Raw genomic sequence first — 26280 nt, forward strand, 5'->3', positions numbered from 1 at the left:
ACCCATTACAAATGCACAATGCACTTGTCCATCAGCATTACACTGCAATAGGTAGCTCACTGTTCCATATCCATTCTCGCTTGCATCACTGAAATGATGTAGCTGCAAACTTGTGGCTTGTCCAAAATCCTGTGGTTTCAGACATCTGTTAACTCCAAACCGTTCAAGCCGATGAAGTCCTTCCAACCAGTTTTTCCACTTCTGGACCATATCATGTGGCAAAGGATCATCCCAGCCAACGTGTCTTCTGCTTAGATCTTGTAGAATCCCCTTTGCGACTAAGACAACTGGTGCCAGAAATCCAAGAGGATCATAGATGGAACTTATGATGGACAAGACTCCTCGTCTTGTCAGAGGTCTATCTTTGAGAATGATCTTGAATTTCAGCAGGTCTGATTGTACACACCACTGTATTCCCAACACACGCTCCACAGGTAGATCATCATTATCCATATCCAGGTTCTTCACCTCAATGGATCTTTCATGCTGTGGTATAACAGTAAGAACACTGCGTCGGTTACTTATCCATTTGAGAAGTTGAAATCCGCCTTTCTTGCACAAAGCACGGAGTTCTTGATATAATGAGACAGCTTCCTCTTCTGTGCTCACAGAGACCAAACAGTCATCCACATAAAAGTTGTGAAGCACCGCATCTATGACATTTGGTGTGAACATCCTTTGATTGTCCTCTGCACACCTTCTCAGTGCAAAACATGCACAGTTTGGAGATGATGTAGCTCCAAAAAGATGTGCAAACCATTCGGTACTCCACCAGATGCTGATCATATTCTCCATTTGGCCACCAGAGAAATCTCAACAGATCAGAGTCAGATGGTGGTACTCGGACCTGGTGAAACATGGCCTCAATGTCTGCTGCGATAACAACAGGTTCCTTCCTAAATCTGGTGATTACACCAATCCAATGAACTGGTGAGGTTTGGACCTTGTAAAAGTTGGTCGTTTAAAGATTTTCCTCCAAATGTTACACCACAGTCAAACACGACTCTTATCTTTTTCTTGTGAGGATGATATACTCCATGGTGTGGTATGTACCAAACCCTCCCATCACACCGTTCAAGACTTTCAACCGAGACTCTTTCAGCATAACCCTTGGAAATTATATCATTCATGAAGTTAGTATAATCAGAAAGAAATTGATGGTTTGTGGTAAACTTCCTTCTGAGATTCAAAACACGCTGTTCAGCCAATTTCCTATTGTTGGGCATTTTCAGATCTTTGTGTCTCAGAGGTAAAGCAATGGTGTAATGTCCCTCTTCCAGCTTAATTGATTCTGTAACTAGCTCCATGAACTGATTATCTTCTCTGGACCATCCAGGTTGTTCATCTCGAGAACATTCAGGAAAATCAACCTTCAGTTGTTGTTGCCATAAGTTCTCAAGTCTTGACACAGAAATTCTGTTAACAGTAACCGTTGATTGTAGCTCTCTGGTGTCGACATCACCGTCTCCTCTGTGAGGTCCATTCACTGTCCACCCAAGAATTGTTCTAACTGCATAGGGACCTCCACTTTGGCTTCGGATGACATCCCATGGCTCCAGCGCTTTAGGCACATTGGTCCCAATAAGCAAATCAACTCCTGAATTGATTTCAGTTATCCTCAAATTTTTCAGATGTGGCCATCTTTCAATATCTTCTTGATGGGGGATGTTGCTGTTATGAACGGGCATACTTCTCTGTGTGAATAAGTCAGGTAATTCACAAAAGATGTCTTCATTCAACCCAGCAATTTCCAAATCTGACACAATGTTGCTTTTAACCACCCTTTCTTGACCCATTGTCCGTAAAAGGATGCTTGTATGTCTCCCAGAGACACATAATCTGTTCATCAGTTCTTCAGTGCAGAACGAAGCAGAGCTTCCAGGATCTAAAAAGGCATATGTTATTATTGTCTTCTGGCTCTTTGTAGACTTCACTCTGACTGGTAAAATACAGAGAGTACAGCCATGCTCACCGGCCCCAGTTAGACCACTGGATTGAGCAGAGATGGAGGCACTTCCACTTGTTGTCTCCACTTCCTTCTTCTTATGGACTGGACGAGTTTCCTTTTCTTTGGAGAAGACATGAAGCATGGTGGGATGTCTTAAACTACACACTTTACAGTGATGTCGCCTTTTACAGTCCTTGCTGATGTGCCCAGTGCATAAACAGCCAAAACACACCCCATTTTCTTTCAGAAATGTCAACTTCTCCCCATGTGTCCTCTTTTCCAGTAGAGGGCATGTGTCCAAGGAATGTCCAGCTCCACAAAATAAACAACTCTTTATAACAGCTGTCTCTTGTCCCTTCTTTACTTCAAAGTGAGCTTTCTTCTGCATATCTCCAACAATAGTAGCAAAACTACTTCCTTTTATCTTTAATCGCTGTTGTGATTTATAGATTCCTACATCCTTCTTTGGTCTAGATAAAGAATCTTGAATATCACCAAAAAGTGGATCACTGGCGATCTTCACTTGCCTTTCTACAAACTGAACAATGTCACTGAAAGTTACTCTTCTTTTTAACTTCTCTTGCAAATCACACACATCATTTCTCCATCTGTCCCGCAGTTTAAAGGGCAGTTTTCTGATGATTGCTTGCATGTTGGCAGGCACATCCAACTCATGCATACAGCCATTGTTTTCCATCACATTACAGCATTCTCTGAGCAGAAAGCTGAATGCTTGTAAAGCTTTTACATCTTCTGCTTGCAAAGCCGGCCATGACAAAACCTTATTCATATATGCAGCAATTACTTTCAATGAACAACCAAAATGTTCTTGAAGTAGGGATTTAGCTTTAGCATATCCAGGATCACTGGGCATATGAACACAGCTTCTTACTAGGTCATGAGGCTGGCCTCTAGTGTACTGCTCCAGGAAGTATAAACAATCTTTGGCACTGTGCGCCTTTGTTTCAATGCTGTGTTCAAAAGCTGTCATGAATGTCTTAAATTGGAGTGGATCACCATCAAATATTGGTATGTCTCGTTTTGGCAGAAAAAATAAAGATTGTTGATTTACAAGCAAGCTTGTAATTTCATTCTGCCTTTCCAATACACTTAACAGTTGTTTATTTTCATCAACTGATAATACATTTTTATGATGTGATGATTGCGGCTGAGCTTGATGTAACATTTGATCTGTTGGAATTTCATCTCGTGTTGTTTTTGTCTTCACCTGGTCAGTCAATGTCAATTTTCATGCTCAGCATATGAATTCATGCCATCAGATCCAATCTGTGCAGCACTAGTTACTTGAGAACAAACAGAGCCCTGAAACACTTTAACTTTAGCCATAGAGGCTGCAATTTCAATCTCCAAATCCATTTCTTCTCTCCTTTTCCTTAGTTGTTCCTCCTGCTCCTCCAAAGCATGTTTTTGTTTCAACAGCTTGTGTCGTGCCTTTAATGCAGCCATATCTGCTTCTGCTTTAACACGAGCTGAAGATATAGAAGACACAGAGGACTTAATTCTTGATGAACGACTTCCTCTAGACCTTCTGCTCTCAACATTAGAAACACTGTCGCTTGGCTTAACATCATCCTCAACATCAGCATTTTCATCACACTCTACATGCTGAGAAACTAAAGGTGCATTAAGCTCTTTATTCACACAGGATTCAACACTGGCCAATTGAGCCTGTTGTAATTCAGCTTCTTCACTCACTTGAGCTGTGTTGTTGAACTGTTCTCCTCTTGATAGCCATTTTCCAACTTCTTGTATGAATTCATAATTATATTTACTCAAGCTTAAAAACCAGGTGTTTTGTTTTTCTTGTTCTTCAGCAGGAAACAGTGGAATAACAGACTCATACAGCTGATTTGCATTTTCAAGCAATTGTTTTAAATCATCACAGTGAGACTGAACACTCTCAAGATTTGCTTCATTTTTCATAAGTTCTTTAATAATGTTTATTTCTCCTTTAATTTTATGAACCTTTGCTTTGAGATCCTTTTGAAGCTTCTCAATTTTATTTTGTAATGCTTTAACAGTTAATTTGGATCGTCTTTTTTCATCATTACTGCTTACAACGGAACTCGATTTAAATCCAGCTGACTCCATTTCCCGTTGTTTGTCTTTAACAATTCCTCTTCAAAGAGGCTCAATGCGTGTGTATTTGTCCATACCTCAGTTCCAGCGGACTTGATTGAGCTGCAGTGAAGGAATCTCATTCAATTAATTGATAACGCTGCGCTGCGTGCGCCATTACCGCTTCCAAACTGTTCCAAGCAGAGATGAAGAATCCAGACTTGTCTTTCCGATGAGCCGCTCATTCGATTGTCTTTCTGTTGACGATAATTGTGCGGCAAACTAATGAGTTTGTAGAGGGCCGCACTTGGGCTGACGTGGTGACTTCCTCTCTGTCCGACGCGTGCTTCAATAAACTCCAAATCGCTTCTGGTGGTTGCAATTATCCGTTTATTCCACTTGACAGCTATGCTTCGACTTTACAGATACTGACACATACTGACCAGGCTAAACCCATTCGTTGTTGCCAACAATAAGCGACATTATAGCACGGTCAACAGAAATTACGACCTACACCCACGCACCCACTACCTCATACATACAAAACCAGCGCGCGGCGTTTGGCTCCCATTCATATCTTGGTGACAGTCACGCCCCTCCAGACACACCCATCACCCCCACACTAGACGATGAGCTCCCGTCACATCAATAATTACTAATTTCAATCATATGGCTCTTACATTGATTATTAAGGGCTTTTTACGTTAGAAGAAGAATTTTAAATCCTATTCTTCATTTAACAGGAAGCCAATGAAGGGAAGCTAAAATTGGAGAAATATGATCCCTCTGGTTGATTTTCATCAGAACTCTTGCTGCAGCATTTTGGATCAGCTTCCTTCTTTGAACTGCATTTTGTGGTCTTCCTGTAGAATTACAATAGTCCAGCTTTGAAGTAACAAATGCATGGACTAGATTTTCAGCGTCACTCCTGGACAAAATATTTGTAATTTTGGCAATATTCCTGAGGTGAAAATGACATGTTCTGGTCAAAAATAACACCAAGATTTTTTTACTTTATTACCAGAGGCCAATTTAATGCCATCCAGATTAAGTGATTGATTAAGAAGTTTATCTTTTTAGGACTCTAGTCCAAAGACTACATCTTCTGTCTTGTCAGAATTTAAAAGCACAAAATTTAAGGTGATCCAGGTTTTAATGTCAAGACATGCCTGTAGTCAAAGTAATTGATTGGATTCATCGGGTTTTATGGATAAAACATCAGCAAGTGTCATCAGCAAAACAGTGGAAATTAATCCCATGCTGTCTGATAATTTTACCAATCAGAAGCATATAGTCAAGAGTTGTGTGCTGCAAGGCTAAACAGTCCTGCACAAGGGGGAGTAAGGAACAGCAAGGAGTTGACTAGTTTACAAACCTATTTTATCATTTTAAGATGTTTTAGGTGAGAAAATACACATCCAAACATCATATGTGCTGTCAGTTCATCAGGATTAGGAGCCAATTTTAATCCTGCTCTAATTTCTCGGGACGGCAGAGACCCGCTGACAGGCTGGCCTCTCTGGGGAGGCTGCAGTGGCTTATGGTTGCAATAACCGGGGAAAAGTATTGAAAGTAGATCACGTGGTGCAAATCACCATTTTGAGCTGGGATTGATTCTGAAGCTGAGTTTTTACATGGTGAGAACAATGCAGGAACTCAACAGATGGAACATAATTTTATGTGTATTAATCTGTAATCTGCCGTATTTCGCAAATTAAGGCTGAATCATATTAAGTACTTTTGGAGCTTTGCAAAACAGTTCCCTTTTTCAAGGGTCTTAAGGTCCAGCCCTAGTTGCAAGTAAGGTAAACATGACAGCTATCATCTTCATCATGGGGTTACTGTGAATGTTTACACTTAACATTCACAGTAACCCCCTTAAGTAAGCCTATGATTTCTTGTTAGTATATTTATCTGTAATGATCACACGAAGCAACCCTTTGAAATTTATTTGGGGCGGGGAGCGTTTATTATTATTATTAGTATTATTAATATTATTATTATTATTATTATTATTATTATTATTATTATTATTATTATTATTTGTAGTAGTAATGTTTTTTATAATCCACTTTAACTATTTACATATCTCAAATTGCTACAAATAAAAGGGTAAAAAAGACTAAACTAAAGTAGAATAAAAAAATATCAGAAATTATTAAAATAAAGTTAGGTTAACGTCTTGAACAGCAGGGAAGTTTTCTCATTTATGGATATCTCTCTGGGATTTCATAAATACAGTTTTAAACCCCCATTTGTTTTCAGGATAGGATTTTTCCTGGGAGCACTGACTTTTGTGTGGTTACACTTATCCCAAGTTGTATTTTGGGATAAACATACTTATATTAGTACATATCATACCCAAATTCTGGTCTCGGAATCAAATCAGAAGTGAAAAAATGTGGATCGGTGCATCCCTAGTCAATAGCACCATTAATCAAAATTGATCTACCTTCTGAATCTTTGTGTATAGAAATTGGTATGAAATTTGTCTGTGTATTACTATGGCAACACCCCTATTTCTGCCAGACTGATGGGATGAGTAGTACACCTTATCCGCCTATGACTTTAACTTGTGCTCACAATCACACAGGTGCGTTTCCCGCAAAAATGCTGTTCAGCAATTATATCTTTTAAGTTGAGAAATAATCTTCTCCCTTTTTATCGGACTGTGGAGGCCTTTAATATTGTAGCTTTGAACCTTAAGACAGGACATATTTGGATATGTTTTTTTGGGAATTGTTAAATAACTGACATGTTTGCGGTCACCCCAGGTTCTTATGAATAATGTGGTGTTTCTATTGTAGACTTATGTAGTAATAAAAAGACTCTTTGAAACCGTGATTATATTTTACCATATTTAATCTAAAAGGCAGAGGGATGTTTACAGCTTCAATACTGGGTTCTCATAAACAACAACGCAACAGGTGCCAGAGAGCCCCGTTCATTCCTCCCACAGACATTAAGTAGGACCCATTCAGGGCGTGTACAGTAGGATATCAGTGTTCTGTTCATCACATTGGTAGAGAAGATAATGCTATAATGCAGACGTGTCCTTGCTGACACATTTTCCCCAAAACAGTCATTCTTTTCAATCCAAGTATGTCAGACTCTGTGCCTCCAGTCTGTTTTTCTGTAATTTCCATGGTAACCAATTTTCCAGTCCAAACTCTGTAATTTCACAATCTTTAACAATTTCCCCTGGCGATGTGCCAAAACGCACATCATAGCAAAATATTTAAAATGTTCGTGTGTTCAGTTCTCGCTCCATACAGATGGTCGGCAAACACAAGGAATTTGTTTTCTGTTCCAAAACAGAACCAAAAGTGTAATTAGTGTTTTTATCAAGCTCCCAATCATGTCATTTATTCACAACCTCCTTCAAGCACTTTCACATCCAGATATTCCCGTTCACAATCATTTAGCTCTCATCTTAAAAATCCTGCAATGTAATAACCTAATCCTGCATGACCCATATTAAAGGAGTAATCTTAAAGTTCAAATGTATATGCAGTGGTTTTTCTCAGTAGTCCGTAACAGATTTCATCCAATGTGTGTCTGACAGTTGAAAGTTCTCTGCAACATCATTTTATCGTCTTACTCATTTCATGGCTGTTTCTACTCCTTACTGTGTCAATGTTCACTTTATCCCTTTCAACGCACAGTCAGTCTCAACAAAGTATTGTACTAAAACCTTTTGGAAACTCCTCGCTGAACCAGCTCTAAAATACTTTATATATGTTCTTAAAACTCAAAAAGTAAGTTCGTAAAAAATGCACCACTCTGTAGATTTCCAGAATTTCTTTGTATTTTACTCAGAAGCATTCCTATATATATTTTCTTATTTTGAAAAGCTCAGCTGAGAAAAGGAAGTGTTTGCACTCCCAAGAGGAAGAACTGGAGGAGACAAGAAGTAGTTCCGTGAATCAGCTTCAGCTTGACCGTGCATCAAACCGAAAGGACTTCTAATTGAAAGCAGAAGACACTTATGCCTAAAGTGTACTGCAATTCTAACCCCTTTAATTCTATATTTTAATAATTTCTGTTGGCTTTGACAGTTTATCTACTCAACCCTGGTTGTATTCTATATCCCCCTGTATGAATGTCTTTGAAACAAACCTTAAACTGTAATATCATCCTGTGAACAGTGATCTATTGTTTCTCTTTATAAACATTTTCCCCTGTTAATTTAACTGTTTCATACAGCTCTAGATAAAAATGAGACTTTAACCCTGTTTCATTTATCTAACATTTGTTTCATTGATAATACACACAATCACAATTTTAACCTCATGCGATTCAGTCCTTTTTTAATATGCTGTTTCAACTCTCGTGTTCAATTAAAAACCCTGGAGAAGTAATAAAAAATTAACCAGACAGTATTTAGAGTGATTTTCTTACATTTTCATTTATCCATTAGTATTACTATTGCATTTCCTACAGTTCTTCCAAATTTAATCTGCAGTGTTTGTGAAATTTCATCACGCAGTGATTCGTAAATCCCTATTTTATGTTTGTACACTACATCTTGTCCCAGCAGATTAATCATGTCAATAAATTAAAAGTTTTCTCCAATCCTAGAATTTGCATTTTCATATCATTATCAATTGCTGTCTTTTATGAATATTTAAGAATTCTGTAGCTCCTTCAACCTCTTTAAATATTGACCACCTGTGTTCAAATCATCTGCATTTATTTCGTCCCTCTTTTAATTCTCTGTTCAGCCTTAGTAGTTGCATTTTAATCTGTGGATTTAAGAAGTTCTTGGATGAATGTGTCTCTGCGTTCGTATTTGTCTAGGCTTCTGTAATTGGATCTTTGTGTTTTGTGCATGGACCTGGTCAGGACTAAGAAGGTTTTCTCTGATGCTTTTTCAATTGGCAACCTCAGCAAATCTCAAAAACGTCAACATTCAGTGTTAGGTTTCAGGTAATCCCTGTGGGACCACCTTGTCACCTCCTGTGTCCAACCTGGTTTCAAGTGCCTCGGCCGTCGACACACTTTCACCACCTGTGATAAATTCATAACAGTTTCCAACCACAGCAGATTGTCCTGGGTGTCTCTACACCCCCTGTGTGTGAAATGTCTCTCCATATCATCCTCCTGGAGCAACTATATTCATGCCTTCACATAGGCTGAATCATGAAGCATCGTTGCATGAAGCACAGGATATCACCTCATGTCCTGTTAAGTGTCCTGCTTTAGACCCCATTTACCCCAAGATGCATACTGCTGATTCACCATTTTTAAATGTTCTTTCTTCTAGAATCCAAGAGTGTGTTGTAGGTGTATTCCCTGAACAAAAACCAGTCCAGGTCATGTTCATGTAACCTTGCAATCGAAATCCACCACTTGTAAAGCAAAGCAGTCATGCATAGTCCTGTTCAAGATGTTCTTTGCACAGCAGGAGTTCTAATGTCGAATGCCATTGCAGCTTTGATGTTCCTCATAGTCAACCTTCATGCATCAATTTCATCTTAAAGCTGTTATCCTTTTATTATCACCTTGTGTCCAAGAGTTGCTCTACTATCCTGACCAGATCCAAAATGTCCAACAAATCTAATTGGCCTTATTTCTTTTCATTGATGTACGTAAGAGGAACATTTTTATCCTGGCCTAAAAGACCCCTAGGCAAATAGTTAGCTAAATCCAATATGTTTATTCTTCCGTTAGTATGTTTTAACATCTGGTTAAAAGGAGAACTATTGGGTTATTGGTGTCCGAGCAGAGGGATATCAAATCTCATTAAACCTTGTAGGTAACTGCATGTAGTTCCCAAAGCAATTTTTCACTGTTGCTTTAATCCTCAATCTACCGTTGTTAGTGAGTAATGAGTCATTATGTTAATTTTGTAGTTTTATCCATTTAAGCCTGTAACCTTTGCGCCTCTACTTCTTTTTTTTTTCTTTCCCAGTGTCCTGTCTAGCAATGTGGCAATAAGAATTGATGTCTTAATGCCAAATAGAGCTCGACAGATTGTACTTTCACAAGTGGAGCAATCAGCTTTCGCCATAGTGCTCCGCTTGATTTATGCATAGTGTTATTGTGATTCCTGCAGGGAGAATTTCAAATTATGTGGACACTACAATGGGAAAGTAGAAGAGTAAAGGAAGAACAAAAAGAGAAAAAAATACCATTAATACCATTGCTAAATCATATGTATTATGTATTATTATTTATCCTGACATGTGTAAAGTGATACCTTAGAAAAGAAAGTGAAAAATAAATAAATAAATAAATTACGGGCTTTCTGTATATAAGTGAACACTTAGAACCTGGAACCCAGCAGCTGTGGGTGTTTGTGAGGGTGCACTTGTGTATGTGAAATTTATCCAGAAGGAAATTGCTCAATAGTGGTTGTGAAGAACCAAAGGCCCGCCTACCCCGAGCACCGAGGCAGGCGCCAGGGGACCCATAACCCCGGACTCCCAAAGGGCCCCCCAAAGCAGGGCGCCCAAGAGGGGCCAACACAGGAAATCTGCAACCCCCCCCCCAAGGTTAAGAGGAGAGACGACCCCGAGTTAATCCCCCAGTTACCGCAATGCCGAAGCCCCCAGTAGCCACGAGGGGCGAGCCAGTGGGCTCCGCCGGCAGCCAGCGACGCTGAAGTGGTCCCAGCCATGGGCCCAGAGGCCACAGGGGTGCCCCTCCCCCACGAAGCAGCCACCATGAATGGGCTGGCACCCACCCGGGAACCTGCCCTGAACCCGAGGGCCGCCAATGCGCCAGCGGGCCAAGGCACCAGCCAGCAGAGGGGGGCAGGACGTGGGGGGATGGGCTCCGCACCTAGCGGAGACTTGAGATGTTCTTGGGAGAGGGAGCGGACCGGACCCGAACCTGGCAAAAAAACAAACAAAAAAACCTCATTCACACCATCCCACCCTAGTGCCCCACTCACCACACACATACTTACAAAAAAAATACGACGCTGTACACACATTACCACATAACCCTCACATCCAACAATCCCAAGTGTGGGGGGGGGGGGGGCACCACAATCCAACTATCCGCCTGCCTGTGCCCGACCCCCGATCCTGGACCAGACGCCCCCCGGCCCAGGCCCCCCAGGGAGGGGGCCAACATGACCCGTACGGGCCACCCAACCAGAACCCCCCTCACCCCCTAAATACCTAATAAACCCACTCCCTCCCCCACCTTATCCTAGCCACCCCTTTCTGGGGAGAGCAGAGGCGTCAGCCCCAGTCCTGGCAAGCCGCTCGCGCCCCACAGCAACCCCCTCCAAGATCCCGGACCCTGTGGCCCGCTCCTCCTCCAGACCCCAGACTCCGTGCCACAATCGGAGAACGGGGGTGTGCAAAAGGCCCCGATCCTCCCTACGCCCGCTCAGATGTTGTGTTGTTGCATGTTGTTCTCAAATGTGTTTAAAACTGAGAGCGCCCGGAAACCGCACACCCCCCCTCCGGAAGTTAGCTGGTGCCGGCGCACCCCCTCCAAGCAACTGCCCAGAACCCTCAATGTCTAAATGCGAGAGGGGGTGAAAGGAGCCATCCGAGGTGAGGCTCACACAACATAAGCACCCCCCCCCCCCCAGATGTCTTCACCCCCACCCCCCCATACCATGGCCTACATGAATGTGCGTTGTGAAAATGTTTGGAGTGAAAGTGTCTAAATTGCCTAATAAAATTGGGGTGAGGGACGTCATCAGAAAGTGGCAACCTCCAGTAACACCCCCCTCCCCAAGGTCCTACATGTGTGGCGGCGTGATGGAGCAGGCAGAGGGAGGAGTCCGGGGATGGGGATAAAAGGACTGGGGAGCCTACAGCAGTCCCAGGGAGCCAGCTCCTCTACTGACTCCAATAGGCACCCCCACTGCGCCCTGCAGGAAGAAACCTATCGCCCCCCATTCCACTAAGTGATGGTGCTGATCAAAGGAGCCCAAAGAGATCGATCAGATGTGGATGCAGATGCTGTCTCAAGATTAATATGATCCAACAAAAGATCTCTATACTGATTGATACTGAGAATTTCCTTACTTTTCCACTTCATGAGGATAGTTTTCTTTGCGATACATAATGCAGTAAAAACCATGCAAACTATTTATTTTTCCAGAGGGCTTTCCTCAAAGTTACCCAGCAAGCAAACTGATGGGGAAGGTGAAATTTTACAACTCAGGCACTTTGATAAGTCCTTACATATGTGCCCAGAACCTCTGGACTGATCTGCATAACCATAACACATGAATATAATAATCAGGATCATTGCCTATGCAGTGTGGACAGATATTAGATTGTGCAAGACCCATTTTGAATAATCTTTGTCCTGTATAGTGTACTCTGTGAAGGATTTTGTATTGTATTAGTTGTAAGCTGGTGTTCCTAGTCAATTTGAAAGTTCTTAGACATATCTGAGCCCAGAAGTTTTGTTCAAAGCTGACTGATAAATTCTCTTCCCATTTCATAATAGGAAGAGATATTGAATCATCTATTTTAGTCAGTGTCCTGTATGATTTAGACAGTAGTTTGGGGGGGGGGGGTTAAAAGTTCTCCATTATAACCCAATGGGACTTATTGTGAGCAAAGTGTCTGCACTTCTGTCGACGGCCCGCTGCAGGTGTGTGAGTGAGTTTCCATGACGACGGAACTCTGAGGGCCAGAGGGAGAAGCTCCGTTGGGATAAAATGGCAACTTTCGACGCCCGCTGTGATTAATGTAGGAATCTGAAATTCGCACAGTCACTTCCTCTTAACATTTTAAAATTTTCATTTGACTTTCAGCCATGTGTCACTTTTCTGACCCATTTTGGATTTCACATGCTTTCCTATTGGGCCTTTGCTTCCAACAGGACCTGGCATGATAACCAGACACGACCCAATTGGCCAATACAGCACCACCCACCTGTGGGAAATGGTGCTACACACCATTTTGGTCAAATGTAGAGTTCTGGGCCCAGATGTGGTGAGGCTGAATTGCTAAAGGAGGCCAATCTGACCCATGAACTTTGGTCACGTTTGGTGACATTAAGTATTGGCACCCCTATTTGAGGCACTTCCCAGTACAGGATTTGGACCAAACTGACAGAGTACAATCACCCAGTGATACTGAACACAACCATGTTAGCGGCTAACAGTTAGCATGTTGCTAACCGGAAGTAGCTCTAGGAAGGTCTCACCAACTTCTGCTTCACAGAGTCTGTTCTTACTTTAGAGAGAAAGCTCCACAAGACATTTGGGCTACGTCACATAAAGCATCTCAAAGCTATGAGGTGTCAAACATCCAATGCTTTTCAATGGGGGACCAAACCCCTTATGGTCCCAACAATGCATGCCCATATATGGCGCTACAGTGTAGCTCAGATGGAAAGTGCAGGCTTTGCATGCAAGAGGTCGTGGGAGTATTTTTTTGTACCACCCGCCATTTTGAGTTACCATGGCAACGTTATAAACAACGTATTTTCTCCCTATTTGAGGCACATCCCAGTACAGGATTTTGACCAAACTGACAGAGTACAATCACCCGGTGATACTGAACACAACCATGCTAGCGGCTAACGGTTAGCATGTTGCTAACCGGAAGTAGCTATAAGAAGCTTGTACAAACTCTTGCTTGACAGATTTGGTGAATTTTAGGATTTTCTCCCTTTTTAGGCACTTCTCAGTACAGGATTTCAACCAAACTAACAGAGTAACATCACCCGGTGATACTGAACACAACCATGCTAGCGGCTAACCGTTAGCATGTTGCTAACCAGAAGTAGCTTTAGGAAGGTCCTATCAACTTCTGCTTAGCCAGGGTTCTTCTGCCTTTACAGACAGAGAGAGGGCTGCAGCTGTCAGCGAGTCTCCATGACAACGCTGCTAGCAAGAGGCTCCTAGGAGGTCCATTGACTTAACATGGCGCCTTTCAACAGCCGCTGCGAGGGCTGTGAAGACCGTAGGAACCTGAAATTCGCAGTGTTACTTCCTGTTAGTATTTTTGACGGTACGGTACGCACCAAGAGGCAGGCGCCTTGCTAAATTTCTTCAAAAATGTTTCTAGTTCTTTACTTCTTCCGTCACGATTAATGCGGCCCGAACTGTAGCGTGCACCCCCACAATATAGGTATCAAAACGTGCGGCTCGATTACGAGATGTGTGCTACTACTTTTATTCGGGTTTCGAGTTATCATGGCAACAAAATTAGCGAAAAACCACCCCCAAAAAACCCCATAGGAATGAATGGAGTCGGGTAGAAAGAAAGCCTAAAAAAAGCCCCCAAATGACCATTTTCAACGCTGTACTGTGTCGTCATGCTTTCACCTACGAACACCGTTTAACTACCAGTTTGTAGATATATCTGTGAACTACTCAGAAGTGAAAACAGGATGTGGATATCTTTTATCGTCTCCTCACAGTTACTCCTCAAAGCTCATGTCCAAAAATCAGCGAAATCATCGTTTACAATAAAAGTCAATGACGGAATTCTCCAACCGCTAGAGTGGCCCACTCTAGCTTTTTTAAAGATTTCAAAACTCCGAACAACTTGAGCTTACTCGCTCAATTTTCACTCTACGTTGACAAATTATAAATCAAAACGTAGGTATTTTTGTCAGGATTTGGGAAATGTAACTCTCATTAGTGTGGCATTTATAGATTTTTCGCAAATCACCTCAGACCAACACAAACCCGAAACCTCCTCCATTCATTTCCTATTGAGCGGTTTTGAAAAATGACGTCTGAAAATCCAAAACATCACATGTTTTCGCATCGTCGCTACTCCTAAACAGTTTCATGCACAGGCATAAGACTTTCACACATGAATGTCCCAACCCTTCTGGCATTCACAAAAAAGGAATTTTGTGGATAACTGTAATGGTTTTTCCGCAGGAACAATTTGTTCGGGAGTAGCGAATGTGCAAAATCCTAAAAACGTTTTGGAGCTGCATTTTCCCACATCAACCACTTTTTTACATCGTCGCTGTGTCTACACCGATTTTTGTACAAACATAAAAATGAGCTTCATGGTCCTCAAAAGCCTGCTGATACTCACGGTGAAATAATTATTTTGATATCTCCTATACTTTTTGAGTTACAGCGATTTGTTCGGGACCCTTTTTAGAGGATTTCGGAAATTCCATAAAAATTCCCTTTAGATCATAATTTTTTACGCCTTAAACTTTTTCCAGCAAAAAACGATAGCTTGTCTTCTTCCCCTATCCGTTACGAACTAAACGCAGAAAAAATTACGTCTCTACCATTTACGGATCAGGAAATATGAAGCCTTGTTCGAGGCAAAGTTCCCCATTATAATCCAATAGGCAGTCTCTGACACAAAGTGTCTGCACTTCTGTAGACTGGCCTGCAGGTTTGTCAGTGAGTTTCCATGACGACGGATTTCTGAGGGCCAGAGGGAGAGGCTTCATTGAGATACAATGGCAAATTTCGACGCTCACTGCAGTTGCTGTGATTAATGTAGAAATCTGAAATTCGCACAGTCACTTCCTCTTGATATTTTAAAATTTTCATTTGACTTTTAGCCATATGTCACTTTTCTGACCCATTTTGGATTTCACATGCTTTCCTATTGGGCCTTTGCTTCCAACAGGACCTGGCATGATAACCAGACACGACCCAATTGGCCAATACAGCACCACCCACCTGTGGGAAATGGTGCTACACACCATTTTGGTCAAATGTAGAGTTCTGGGCCCAGATGTGGTGAGGCTGAGTTGCTAAAGCCGGGCGTACACTGTACGAGTTTTTCCCCTTTTGGGGCCGATTCTTCAGTCGTGCGAGCATTTTTTGAATCGGGCCAAATATCAGCTTGATCATAGAGGGGGGGGGGGAGGGGGGGACTGGCTTCTCACGACTACCTCCCGATCAGGAATCGGACGATCGTGAAAATCAAACATGTTTGAAATTCAGTCGGCTGTCGTGAGGTTTTCTTGAGCGCATCCTGCTGTTCAAGCAGAGCTACGAGGGGGCGCCCTCCCCTCCTCTCCGTCCCCGCCAGCGGAGGGAGGGAAGCGGGCGTCCCTGAAGCAACCTCCGGCCGGTGTTGGGGAGGGCGAGCCGTCAGGTCCGCGCAACGCGCTGGCCGCCTGTTTCGGCACTCCTCCGCGGTCCGCGCAACGTGCTGGCCGCCTGTTTCGCCACTCCTCCGCTTGCTGGGGGGTGGGGTGCGGGCCAGGCGACCTGCCGTGCCGCGCCACGCGGCCGCCGATGCGTCTCGTCTCTCCTCTCTCTCCCCTCCGTTCCCCCGACACCCGGTGCCTCCTGCGGGCCTCGCCAGAGCTGGGCTCGAGCTCCTGCTCTGGGTCCCTGTCACCTACCGTCACTCGCCTGCCTCTGCCACCACAGCGAGCGGTCCCAGAGGGGACACGACGTACAGTGTGAGCAGTCCGGTCTCGTCCGAGCGTCGCGCCGCACAGATCGTGAGCGGTGAACTTTTTAAACCCCGCGGTTCCGTCGCACAGTTTGAGATGTATATAAGTACCACGACTGAAAAACTCGTACAGTGTACGCCCGGCTTAAAGGAGGCCAATCTGACCGATGAACTTTGTTCACGGTTGGTGACATTAAGTATTGGCACCACTTTTTGAGGCACTTACCAGTACAGGATTTGGACCAAACTGACAGAGTACAATCACCCGGTGATACTGAACACAACCTTGTTAGCGGCTAACGGTTAGCATGTTGCTAACCGGAAGTAGCTCTAGGAAGGTCTCACTAACTTCTGCTTCACAGAGTCTGTACTTCCTTTAGAAAGAAAGCTCCACAAGAAATTTGGGCTACGTCACATAAATCATCTCCAATCTGTGAGGTGTAAAAACATCCAATGCTTTTCAATGGGGAAGGAAGCCCTTATGTTCCCAGTAATGCATGCCCATATATGGCTACAAGTATAGCTCGGATGGAAAGTGCAGGCTTTGCATGCAAGAGGTCATGAGATCGAACCCAGGTGTGGAAGACTTGGAGTTTTGTATTATAATCCCCACATTGTGTATATCAAAACATGTGTGCTAATTCCATGAAGTATTTTTTTGTACCACCCGCCATTTTAAGTTACCATGGCAGTGTTATAAACAACGTATTTTCTCCCTATTTGAGGCACATCCCAGTACAGGATTTGGACCAAGTACACTCACCCAATGATACCAAACACAACCATCTTAGCGGCTAACGGTTAGCATGTTGCTAACCGGAAGTAGCTCTAGGAAGCTTGTACAAACTTCTGCTTGACAGATTTGGTGAATTTTAGGATTTTTCTCCCTTTTTAGGCCCTTCTCAGTACAGGATTTCAACCAAACTAACAGAGTAACATCACCCGGTGATACTGAACACAACCATGCTAGCGGCTGACCCTTAGCATGCTGCTAACCGGAAGTAGCTTTAGGAAGGTCCTACCAACTTCTGCTTAGCCAGGGTTCTTCTGCCTTTACAGACAGAGAGGGCTGCAGCTGTCAGTGAGTCTCCATGACAACGCTACTAGCAAGAGGCTCCTAGGATGTCCATTGACTTAACATGGCACCTTTCAACAGCCGCTGCGAGGGCTGTAAAGACCGTAGGAACCTGAAATTCGCAGTGTTACTTCCTGTTAGTATTTTTGACAGTACAGTACGCACCAAGAGGCAGGCGCCTTGCTAAATTTCTTCAGAAATTTTCTAGTTCATTAAAGGTATACTATGCAACCGGGGTTGATTTTCCAGCGAGGCTCCCCCCAGAGGGCGAAAGTAAAAGTGCACTGTCATAATGCTCAGCTGTTCTGGTTTTTCCGTCAAGCCAGGCGCGGTTGTTTTGAGCTTAGCAGACAGGCGAACGCAATAAAAAGTCGAAAAAAACGGCAGTACAAACAATGACTTACACAGTGAAAGTATGAACATCAGTTTTTTTTTTTTTTACCCAACAGCAGGGTTTCCGCAGCGCTATCTTGGCGAGGCGGCCGCCTCGCCAAACTCACGCTACCGCCTCGCCAACATTAAAAAAAAAATAAATAAAAAAATAATACTAAACTGCATGTTTATTTGACGTTAACACGCGGTTCTTGGTTGCTTTCACGCGTGCATATAGTGAATGGCAGGGCAAAAACACATGGAGTTCTCGCCGTAAAGCAAGACCGACTCTCGCGGTTTTGCACGAGAATTCTGAGCCTGTGAGTGCGGGCCGAGGGCTCTTGCAATTGCAAGTACGGTATTTCCCCCACAGACCACCAGGGCGGCCGAGAAAGCCTTTGTTCGACCTGAAATGACTCATTTAATCATCCAAAACGGTATGGAACACATTAATTAACTAAAAAATTTTGCATAGTATGCCTTTAAGTTGCTCTGTGCTTCACGTAAATGAATATTGTGGTGCAAAGTAATTTTCTTAATGGTCTTCCCTTATTCCTAGTCATGCATGTTGTGTTTTACGAAGCTTGTTATATCTTTAAGTTGCCTCTTTAAAAGTTTTTACCTTTACACATTCATCAATGTGTTATCTAATATGTGTTTTGTGTTTTAATTGTGTACAAGAAAATCTGAAGTGAAATGCAGAAGGTGTGTTTGCCGAACTCCTTTTTGTTTTTATTGCTGTCAAACACGTTGAAGGTTCCCCAATGCTTCCGTTTTAGCTCCTGCCATTAGTTTTAGCCTATTTTCAGTGTCCTTTTCATGGTCCCCATGTCTGAACTCTGGTCAGCAGTGCACCATCCTCCCAGCAAGAGCACTCATCCATGAAACCCCATTCTCCAATTGTCATCTCTGCGCCTCATTATTTCTGCTTCTGCTTCCACTTTCTTTATTTTTTTTTATAATTTTCCTTTGCCCAGTTTCCTTTAACTTTGTTTATATATAGGGTCTTTTAACCAGATAGGCGGCTTTAAAGCATTGTTATGGGGAATGCTAGGGAGCCATCTAAACCCAATATCTGGTCTGGCCGGGAGCTTTCTAAACGTCTTGAAACCAAAGCCAACTCGGTTTCCACTTTGTCAAGCTGCGATGAGAGCGGTCTACTCGCACATCTGTGTGCTTAATTTATAAATAAATAATACATAATGCCGGACCAAGCCTAACCTTCTGCAGTGCCTCCTATTAAAACGGCAGCTCGCCGTGATCGAAGACCAACAGTTATTAATTAAATAAACCAATGGAGGGTTTTCAGCTGACGTCACGCTCACGTGACTACTCAGCGCGTCCGCCATATTGGGTGGCAGTCGTTTCGCACCGTTGACCTGCATTGTATGACGCCTTAGACAGTATTGGAAGTGAACAATGGGGAAAACGTGTTTAATGGTTGGTTGCACGGCCCGTGGAGGTGGAGATCAACGCTCTTTCTATCGCCTACCAGCCGTAATAGTTCAATTCAATTCAATTCAATTCAATTTTATTTATATAGCGCCAAATCATGAAACATGTCATCTCAAGGCACTTTACAAAGTCAAGTTCAATCATATTATACAGATTGGGTCAGATTATACAGATTGGTCAAAAATTTCCTATATAAGGAAACCAGTTGATTGCATCAAAGTCCCGACAAGCAGCATTCACTCCTGGGGAACCGTAGAGCCACAGGAAGAGTCATCTGCATTGTACATGGCTTTGCTGCAATCCCTCATACTGAGCAAGCATGAAGCGACAGTGGGAAGAAAAACCACCCATTAACGGGAAAAAAAACCTCCGGCAGAACCGGGCTCAGTATGAACGGTCATCTGCCTCGACCGACTGGGGTTACAGAAGACAGAACAGAGACACAACAAGAGAAACAAAAAAGCACAGAAGCACACATTGATCTAGTAATCTGTTCTACATTAGATGGTAGCAGGTGAGTCGTCTTCTCTGGATGATGTCAAAGTTAACAGAACGCCAGACCAGGTGTACCTACTATGAAGAGAAAAGAGAGAGAACAGAAAGTTAAAGCAGAAATGACAACACATAATGCATAATTGAAGAACAGTAGAACTCAATATAGTGAGAAAATTAGATCCTGATATACTCCAGTAACCTAAGCCTATAGCAGTAAAACTATAAAGGTAGCTGAGAGTAACATGAGTCACTAGTTATAATTTTTGTCAAAAAGAAAAGTTTTAAGCCTAGTCTTAAAAGTAGAATCAGTGTGAAAAAAAAAAACAGCTGTCTGAACAACGCCGTCACCTATGGCTGATATCCAGGTCCGATTTGGACGGTGTTAAGCTAGAATACGCCAGAGTCTGCGGTGCTCACTTTGTCACAGGTAATTAACTGTTAAGCATTTAAAACATATAAGAACAATATATTAATAATAGGGCTTGGGCGTTATGACTTATTACTTTCCGCGGCTGTCATGTTGACTGCCTCCGCCGCCTCTACTGCCTATTACTACCGCATACTGTACTCCCTCTCTCAGCCGTGTTTTAATTTGATTAATTTCACCTTAACTTGATTTCAACCATGGTAAACCGTTGCTGTATTGTGGGCTGTAACAGCGCAACACATGATCGCCATGGGAAAAACATAGAAACAAATTAATTTTCCACCGCTTTCCTGCCTGGAGGCGCAACCACGGAGAACAACTGTTAGTGATAACAAAGAGTCGTCGGCTCGCTTGGATCGCGGTTGTAAGTCGACCGAACATAACTTTCCACAGTATCCCGATGTCAATGAGAGTGTGTTCTAAACGTTTGAAACACATAGCAGCAAGTTAAAAGTACATTACATGCGCGAGTGGTTGTTAGCGCTAACGGTTAGCATGAGCCAGAGCCCGTCTGAGCACAGCTTACCTTTGAACGAGTTACAGAGATAACAAAGAGATCGTCGGCTCGCTTGGATAGCGGCTGCAAGTCGACCGAACATAACTTTCCACAGTATCCCGATGTCAATGAGAGTGTGTTCTAAACGTTTGAAACACATAGCAGCAAGTTAAAAGTACATTACATGCGCGAGTGGTTGTTAGCACTAACGGTTAGCGCTAACGGTTAGCATGTACCAGAGCCCGTCTGAGCGCAGCTTACCTTTGAACGAGTTGCTGTGTTCCCACTGTTTGCTGGCTTTATGATCTGCAGCTCCTACTGGCGCCAATACGGTAAATACAACTTAATTTTGCACTGGTCATTGTTCTGCTTAAATAATTAAAGCCGCGAGCGGCGTCGATCGGCCTTGCAGCCAAGCGCCTTCGCGCACCGCCCGCCGCCAGCCACCGCAGAAGCATGCGACACATTTGCGTCGGATTGTTTACATTTTTACCATCTTATTAAAACTCACCCGTCCACGTATGATGGCGATTTCCTTGATGTACATAACCAGATGTGAACTGGTTGTGAGCCTCTAGACCCTTGTAAGCTCTCATTTCCTCAAGAGTGTGCAGAGGGTTTTCACCGAACACCAGGTAATGCATCTGGATTACGGCTAAACAAGGCACCGTGGAGGGCATACGGGTCCATATGTTCGATCACGGAACATTTCCTCAGATATACGTCCTTATCTGGTCGCTCTAGCGTGCTGGCGTACTTATCCATTCGCGATACGATAATACGTGTAAGACAACTAGAGATAAGGAAGTGTGCCACCCAATATGGCGGACCGGAAGTTGGCCAGTGACTTCAGTGAAAACACCCTATTACAAAAATTTTAAGAGCCTCATATCAGAACATTTACTCACGTCACTCAACTCTGCGGTCACACCTGAGCCTCGGCAAGTTTAACATCCGCTTCAGTAAACACCAATGGTCATACTGTATTCCTGCCGACATTACAGTCTTTTCCCTCTTAAATTCATATCTTTTTGCACTTTTTTTTCTACTGGATCTTGGGCCTTCGTTGTTTCGCTGGGAGATGCTAATAGCTGTTAGCCGTTTCCCTGTTTTAACCACAGACATATATACGTAGACGCGTCATAGGACGCAGGTTCGCACGTCAACGTCACCGCCATATTGTATGTGGCAGAAAAAAGTTAAGTTCTGTTATTGTGAACGTGAATCAGAGAAGATGCCTCATTCTTGTGCTGCAATAAATACAGACATACACACACACACACACACACACATATATATATATATATATATATATATATATATATATATATATATATATATATATATATATATATATATATATATTTGTGTGTGTATGTATTTGTGTGTGTATGTGTTATAAATATAAGGATCAATTTGTTAAATCTAAACATTGTGGTCTTCATTATTTCATTAAACCGTGTCACATGTGAACCTTTAGGAACTTTTTGGGTGAGTATTAAAGAGGTAAAATTAATAATATGAGGGAAAAAAAGTCCTAGGTCAATAAAGTAAAAATAAACAAAAAACCACAAAGTGATATTGTTATGATAAAAACGTCACATTATGAGAATTAAGGGGGAACATTTCCAGAATAGTCACAGTTTGCAGAATTATTTCACTCCTGGAGTAATAGGGCCAGGTTAGATTATTTTAAATATTTTTATTCTTTAGGAGAATAAATTCAGGAGAATGAAGCTAAAGGGATACGAAAATAAACTTGTAATATTACAAAAACAAAATACTACGAATACAAAGTATATTCAGAGATTAAAGTCCCTCTGATACTGTTTAAGTGACCGAGTAACTGCAGATTTGCCACATTTAAGATGGCGGACGCTCTGACGCATCGCAGCATAGGCAGAACCCGCCCAACGGCGCGTCTACTCTTATATTATGTCTATGGTTTTAACCCCTGCTGCGCATGTGCAGTACATACTTCCTTTAATATTGTAAATTAACACAAAAGGCTTTATTTAATAACCAGGTGAGCAAAATAAAAGCATAAAACACCAAAATAACAACTAATACGCCAGCAGGGCGTCATAATCTTTCATAAAACCTTTGTATGCAACCAGAGTGAGCCACTGACGTATCAATAAATAAAAAGTCAAATAGCGTGGTTGTGTAACTTTAAAGATGTTTTGGAACCCTGAGTTTAGATAAATGTGTATTTAAAAAAAAAAAAAAGTATTGTTAATTATTCATTCCTTGTTTTTTAGAGCAATAACTCAAACAAAGAAGGATCAAACCAGAAGGCAGAGTTTGCAGCAATGTTGGAAGCAGCCAAATCCAAAATCCACCAGGTACGAGCCCTGATCATTGTTTAGATATTAGCCATTGTTTAGGTTCTTTCTGTATTCACCAATTTACCTGCTCTCTGCTTATTTTGCAGTACAAAGTGAGAGCCTACATTCAGATCAAGTCATCCAAGGCCTGTAAAAGGGAGATCAAATCAGTGATGAACACAGCAGGGAATGTGCGTTCTCATATAATTTCAACATATAATATCTAGCATATGGTAGAAAAAAAAAGGATGAATTGTTTGATTATGGTGCTTAGTCACGCACAGACAGCTGAGCAAAATGGAGCTGTGGTATACTAAACAAATAACTGTCTTAATGTTCTACAGCAAAAACCATATGTTTTATCATTACTAATTGTAAATTCAGCCTCCCTCAGACGGCTGATCATCAAGCATGTGGCTCCAGTGTATGTGTCCCAGTTCTCTGACACTTGTATCTTCTCTTTCAGTCTGCACCCTCACTCTTCCTCAAGAGTAATTTTGAGTACCTGAGAGGGAACTATCGCAAAGCAGTGAAGTTGTTAAACAGCGCCAACATCGCAGAGCATCCTGGACCCATTAAAACAGGTGAGAGCTTGTGATTGTCAAAAGCCAGAACTCAACTTTAATGTGCCATTACACATGTTTGGGTTATGTAATGTTTATTAAATAACTCTTGGTCTGTTGGGTATTGTCCGGTGAATATTAGCCCGAACAGCTGATATTAGGACAGTAGTTGAAAGGATGATTCGAGCATTGGCATTCTTATAACAGCAAAACCTCCACACATATGGAATAATGAGTGACAACTTTTCTTTAAGTACAAGAATTTATTAACAAAACAAATGAGCATCAAGGACAACCATTATAGAATGTTGTTTGTCTGAATTAGAGCTATATTTCATTCAACAAATCCTCTCTAGTAGGCTAGTGAAACATAAGTAAACTAATAAGCAAAATTAAGATTAAAGAAACTAAGGAACTATGTACATACAAAAGATCAAAAGCAGTAGTTGAAAACCATCATCATACAAATGATTCAGTGAGTCTTAGGTTCACTGCAGATCCAAGTTACAGAACCAAAGTTCATCTTAAAGAATATGGAATGAGGTTAAATTAGCTTAACAAATTTAGAACAACCTTTTGTTCAAACCAATTCACAGTGCAACTCCAGGTTAGATAAAACATATTTGAGGAAATAACATTTTAAAGAATGATTTTCTTAATAAAATCAATAACCTTTAGGACCCTTGATTTTTATTAATGTATTTATTTCTCCTGGAAATAAATAAGACTTGAATCGGTAACTTTGGAAGCTAGGGGGCGCTGTAGCGGACGATCAATCGGAAATTATGCTTGTCGAGCACCTCCTGGCCATGTCTACATTAGATTGACAAGTTAATCTTAAATTACACAAAACACCATTAAATTGACATTGTTTCCAAATAATGCTGTACTAATACTTGTAGCACTATTGGATGATGGCGGTGCAAAATGAGAACAAGCATTATGCATTAGAACAAGCTGTAGTTACGTTTACTAGGATTTGTAGCAGGTTATGGAGGTCACGGAGGCTAATAGCGACTAATGCTAGCGGACTTTCAGCACTCACTTAAAAAGACTTTTAAGCTATATTTTGTTGCAGTGGGTGGACCGGATAACACAAAGATTAATGTTACATTGGTGTATAAAACTTTTATGGAAATACAGAATGCCATAAACACACCCAAAACACATCAGCAGAGCATTGTATATCCTGCACTTGCTGCTTTTGCACTTCTGGTTAGACCTAAACTGCATTTCATTGCCTTGTACCTGTGTAATGACAATAAAGTTGAATCTAATCTAATCATTGTTTCAAAGGTCGCTAACTGGTAGGTTAGCCAAAAACACAGTAGAACACACCATTTTAATTGGCTTAATCATATACGAACTTTCCCTGCCAAACTCTGTCAGTTTCAGTTGACTTTGGGGCAGCCAGTTGGAGGCAGATAGAGCTGGTTGGTCTAACCTCTTGTGAAGCCCAGCTTGGTTCACGAGGCTAGAAAGGTCTAGAAATGCTCAAATTTATTGTTGTGGATTGAAAAATGGTGTAGGTTTAACTGAAAAGTAATACAAAGTAAGCCTTAAGTTTTCAACTGATTTCATAAGAATTTACTGTTTTTAGTTTTCGTTTTAAATAAGTTTTAAATTTTAAGTTTAGTTGTACCCTTTCTAAGGAAAAAAATGCTGATTTTAGTATCTACACAACCAACAAAACATACCTCGCTGCTTTCAATGGGGGAATGCAACGCATAGATTTGTCTTTTACACATCAAACACATTTGAATTCTGCTTACAGTTGTTTTCCAGCCATTACATTTGTACAAACTGATTGCTGCCGGATTTTATCGGGCCCTATTGGCTATGGCATCCAGTGCGGTACAAAATAAACAAAAAACAACTCAGTGAAAACTACAAATACTATAAAATCAAAACAGACAAACATCTATAAACATCTACACAATTTGGAAATTTCATTCGAAATATTTTGCACTGTTCTTTGGAAAAATGTATAGTCTGTTTTATAGCGCAAAACTGATATACTGCATGTTCAGAAATCTGCTCTCCCCCATCATAAATTTGTATCAAGTGAATTGAATTGCTTTGTCATCCTTGAGCACAGATTTACACCCAAAAAAATTATGTTTGAACAGATAAGATTCAGAATTCAATACAGGTTACAATTCTGTAAATTTGGCTGCAATTGTGTCTCCCTTTCTATAAATTCACAAGATATTTGACCTCTTGATAAAAGTTGGTGCTTTCCTTGGCATGACGCGAAAATCGTTATTCTAATCAAATGTACACTGATTATACACAAAGTCAAACAATTCACATCAAAACTCCCATGGAGGTGTTTGGGTTTTGGAAGGTTTAGGACCAATATACAGTGCTTTAATCTGATTGCACCCCTTATTGATGAGCTTTTTTTAAATTTTTCTTTTTATGTGCTTGTCATCACATTGCTCACCTGATCTATTTCATTCAGGTGAATGTATCCAATGTATGTTCTGGAACAACCTGGGCTGCATTCACTTTGCAATGGGTAAACACAACCAGGGATATTCTACTTCAAGAAGGCGCTGCAGGAGAATGATCATATTTGGTTCACACTGGGAGATGGCAGCAACACTCAGTGTAAGTTACAAAGTGAAGGCTGTTTCCTCTCACTTGATGTGTTCCATGATGATATTTAATTTATCTTATGCTTGTGCCTGCAATAAGTTGGATTTAAATGCCTATGTAAA

At 41.7% G+C, this 26280-nt stretch overlaps 1 protein-coding gene across 1 annotated transcript in view; it reads left to right on the forward strand.

Moving 5' to 3' along the window:
* The window catches only part of LOC118556380 (CCR4-NOT transcription complex subunit 10-like), a gene marked incomplete at its 3' end in the record, with an annotated part of 40077 nt that extends 13987 nt beyond the window's left edge, over positions 1-26090 (forward strand). Inside the window, 4 exon segments of the mRNA XM_036134633.1 lie at positions 22929-23012; positions 23102-23185; positions 23461-23578; positions 26022-26090. Of these exon segments, the coding sequence (XP_035990526.1) occupies positions 22929-23012; positions 23102-23185; positions 23461-23578; positions 26022-26090 (355 nt within the window).
* Positions 26091-26280: the final 190 nt, after the last annotated feature.

This window comes from Fundulus heteroclitus, unplaced genomic scaffold, assembly GCF_011125445.2.
Source record: "Fundulus heteroclitus isolate FHET01 unplaced genomic scaffold, MU-UCD_Fhet_4.1 scaffold_868, whole genome shotgun sequence".
Lineage (NCBI taxonomy): Eukaryota > Metazoa > Chordata > Actinopteri > Cyprinodontiformes > Fundulidae > Fundulus > Fundulus heteroclitus.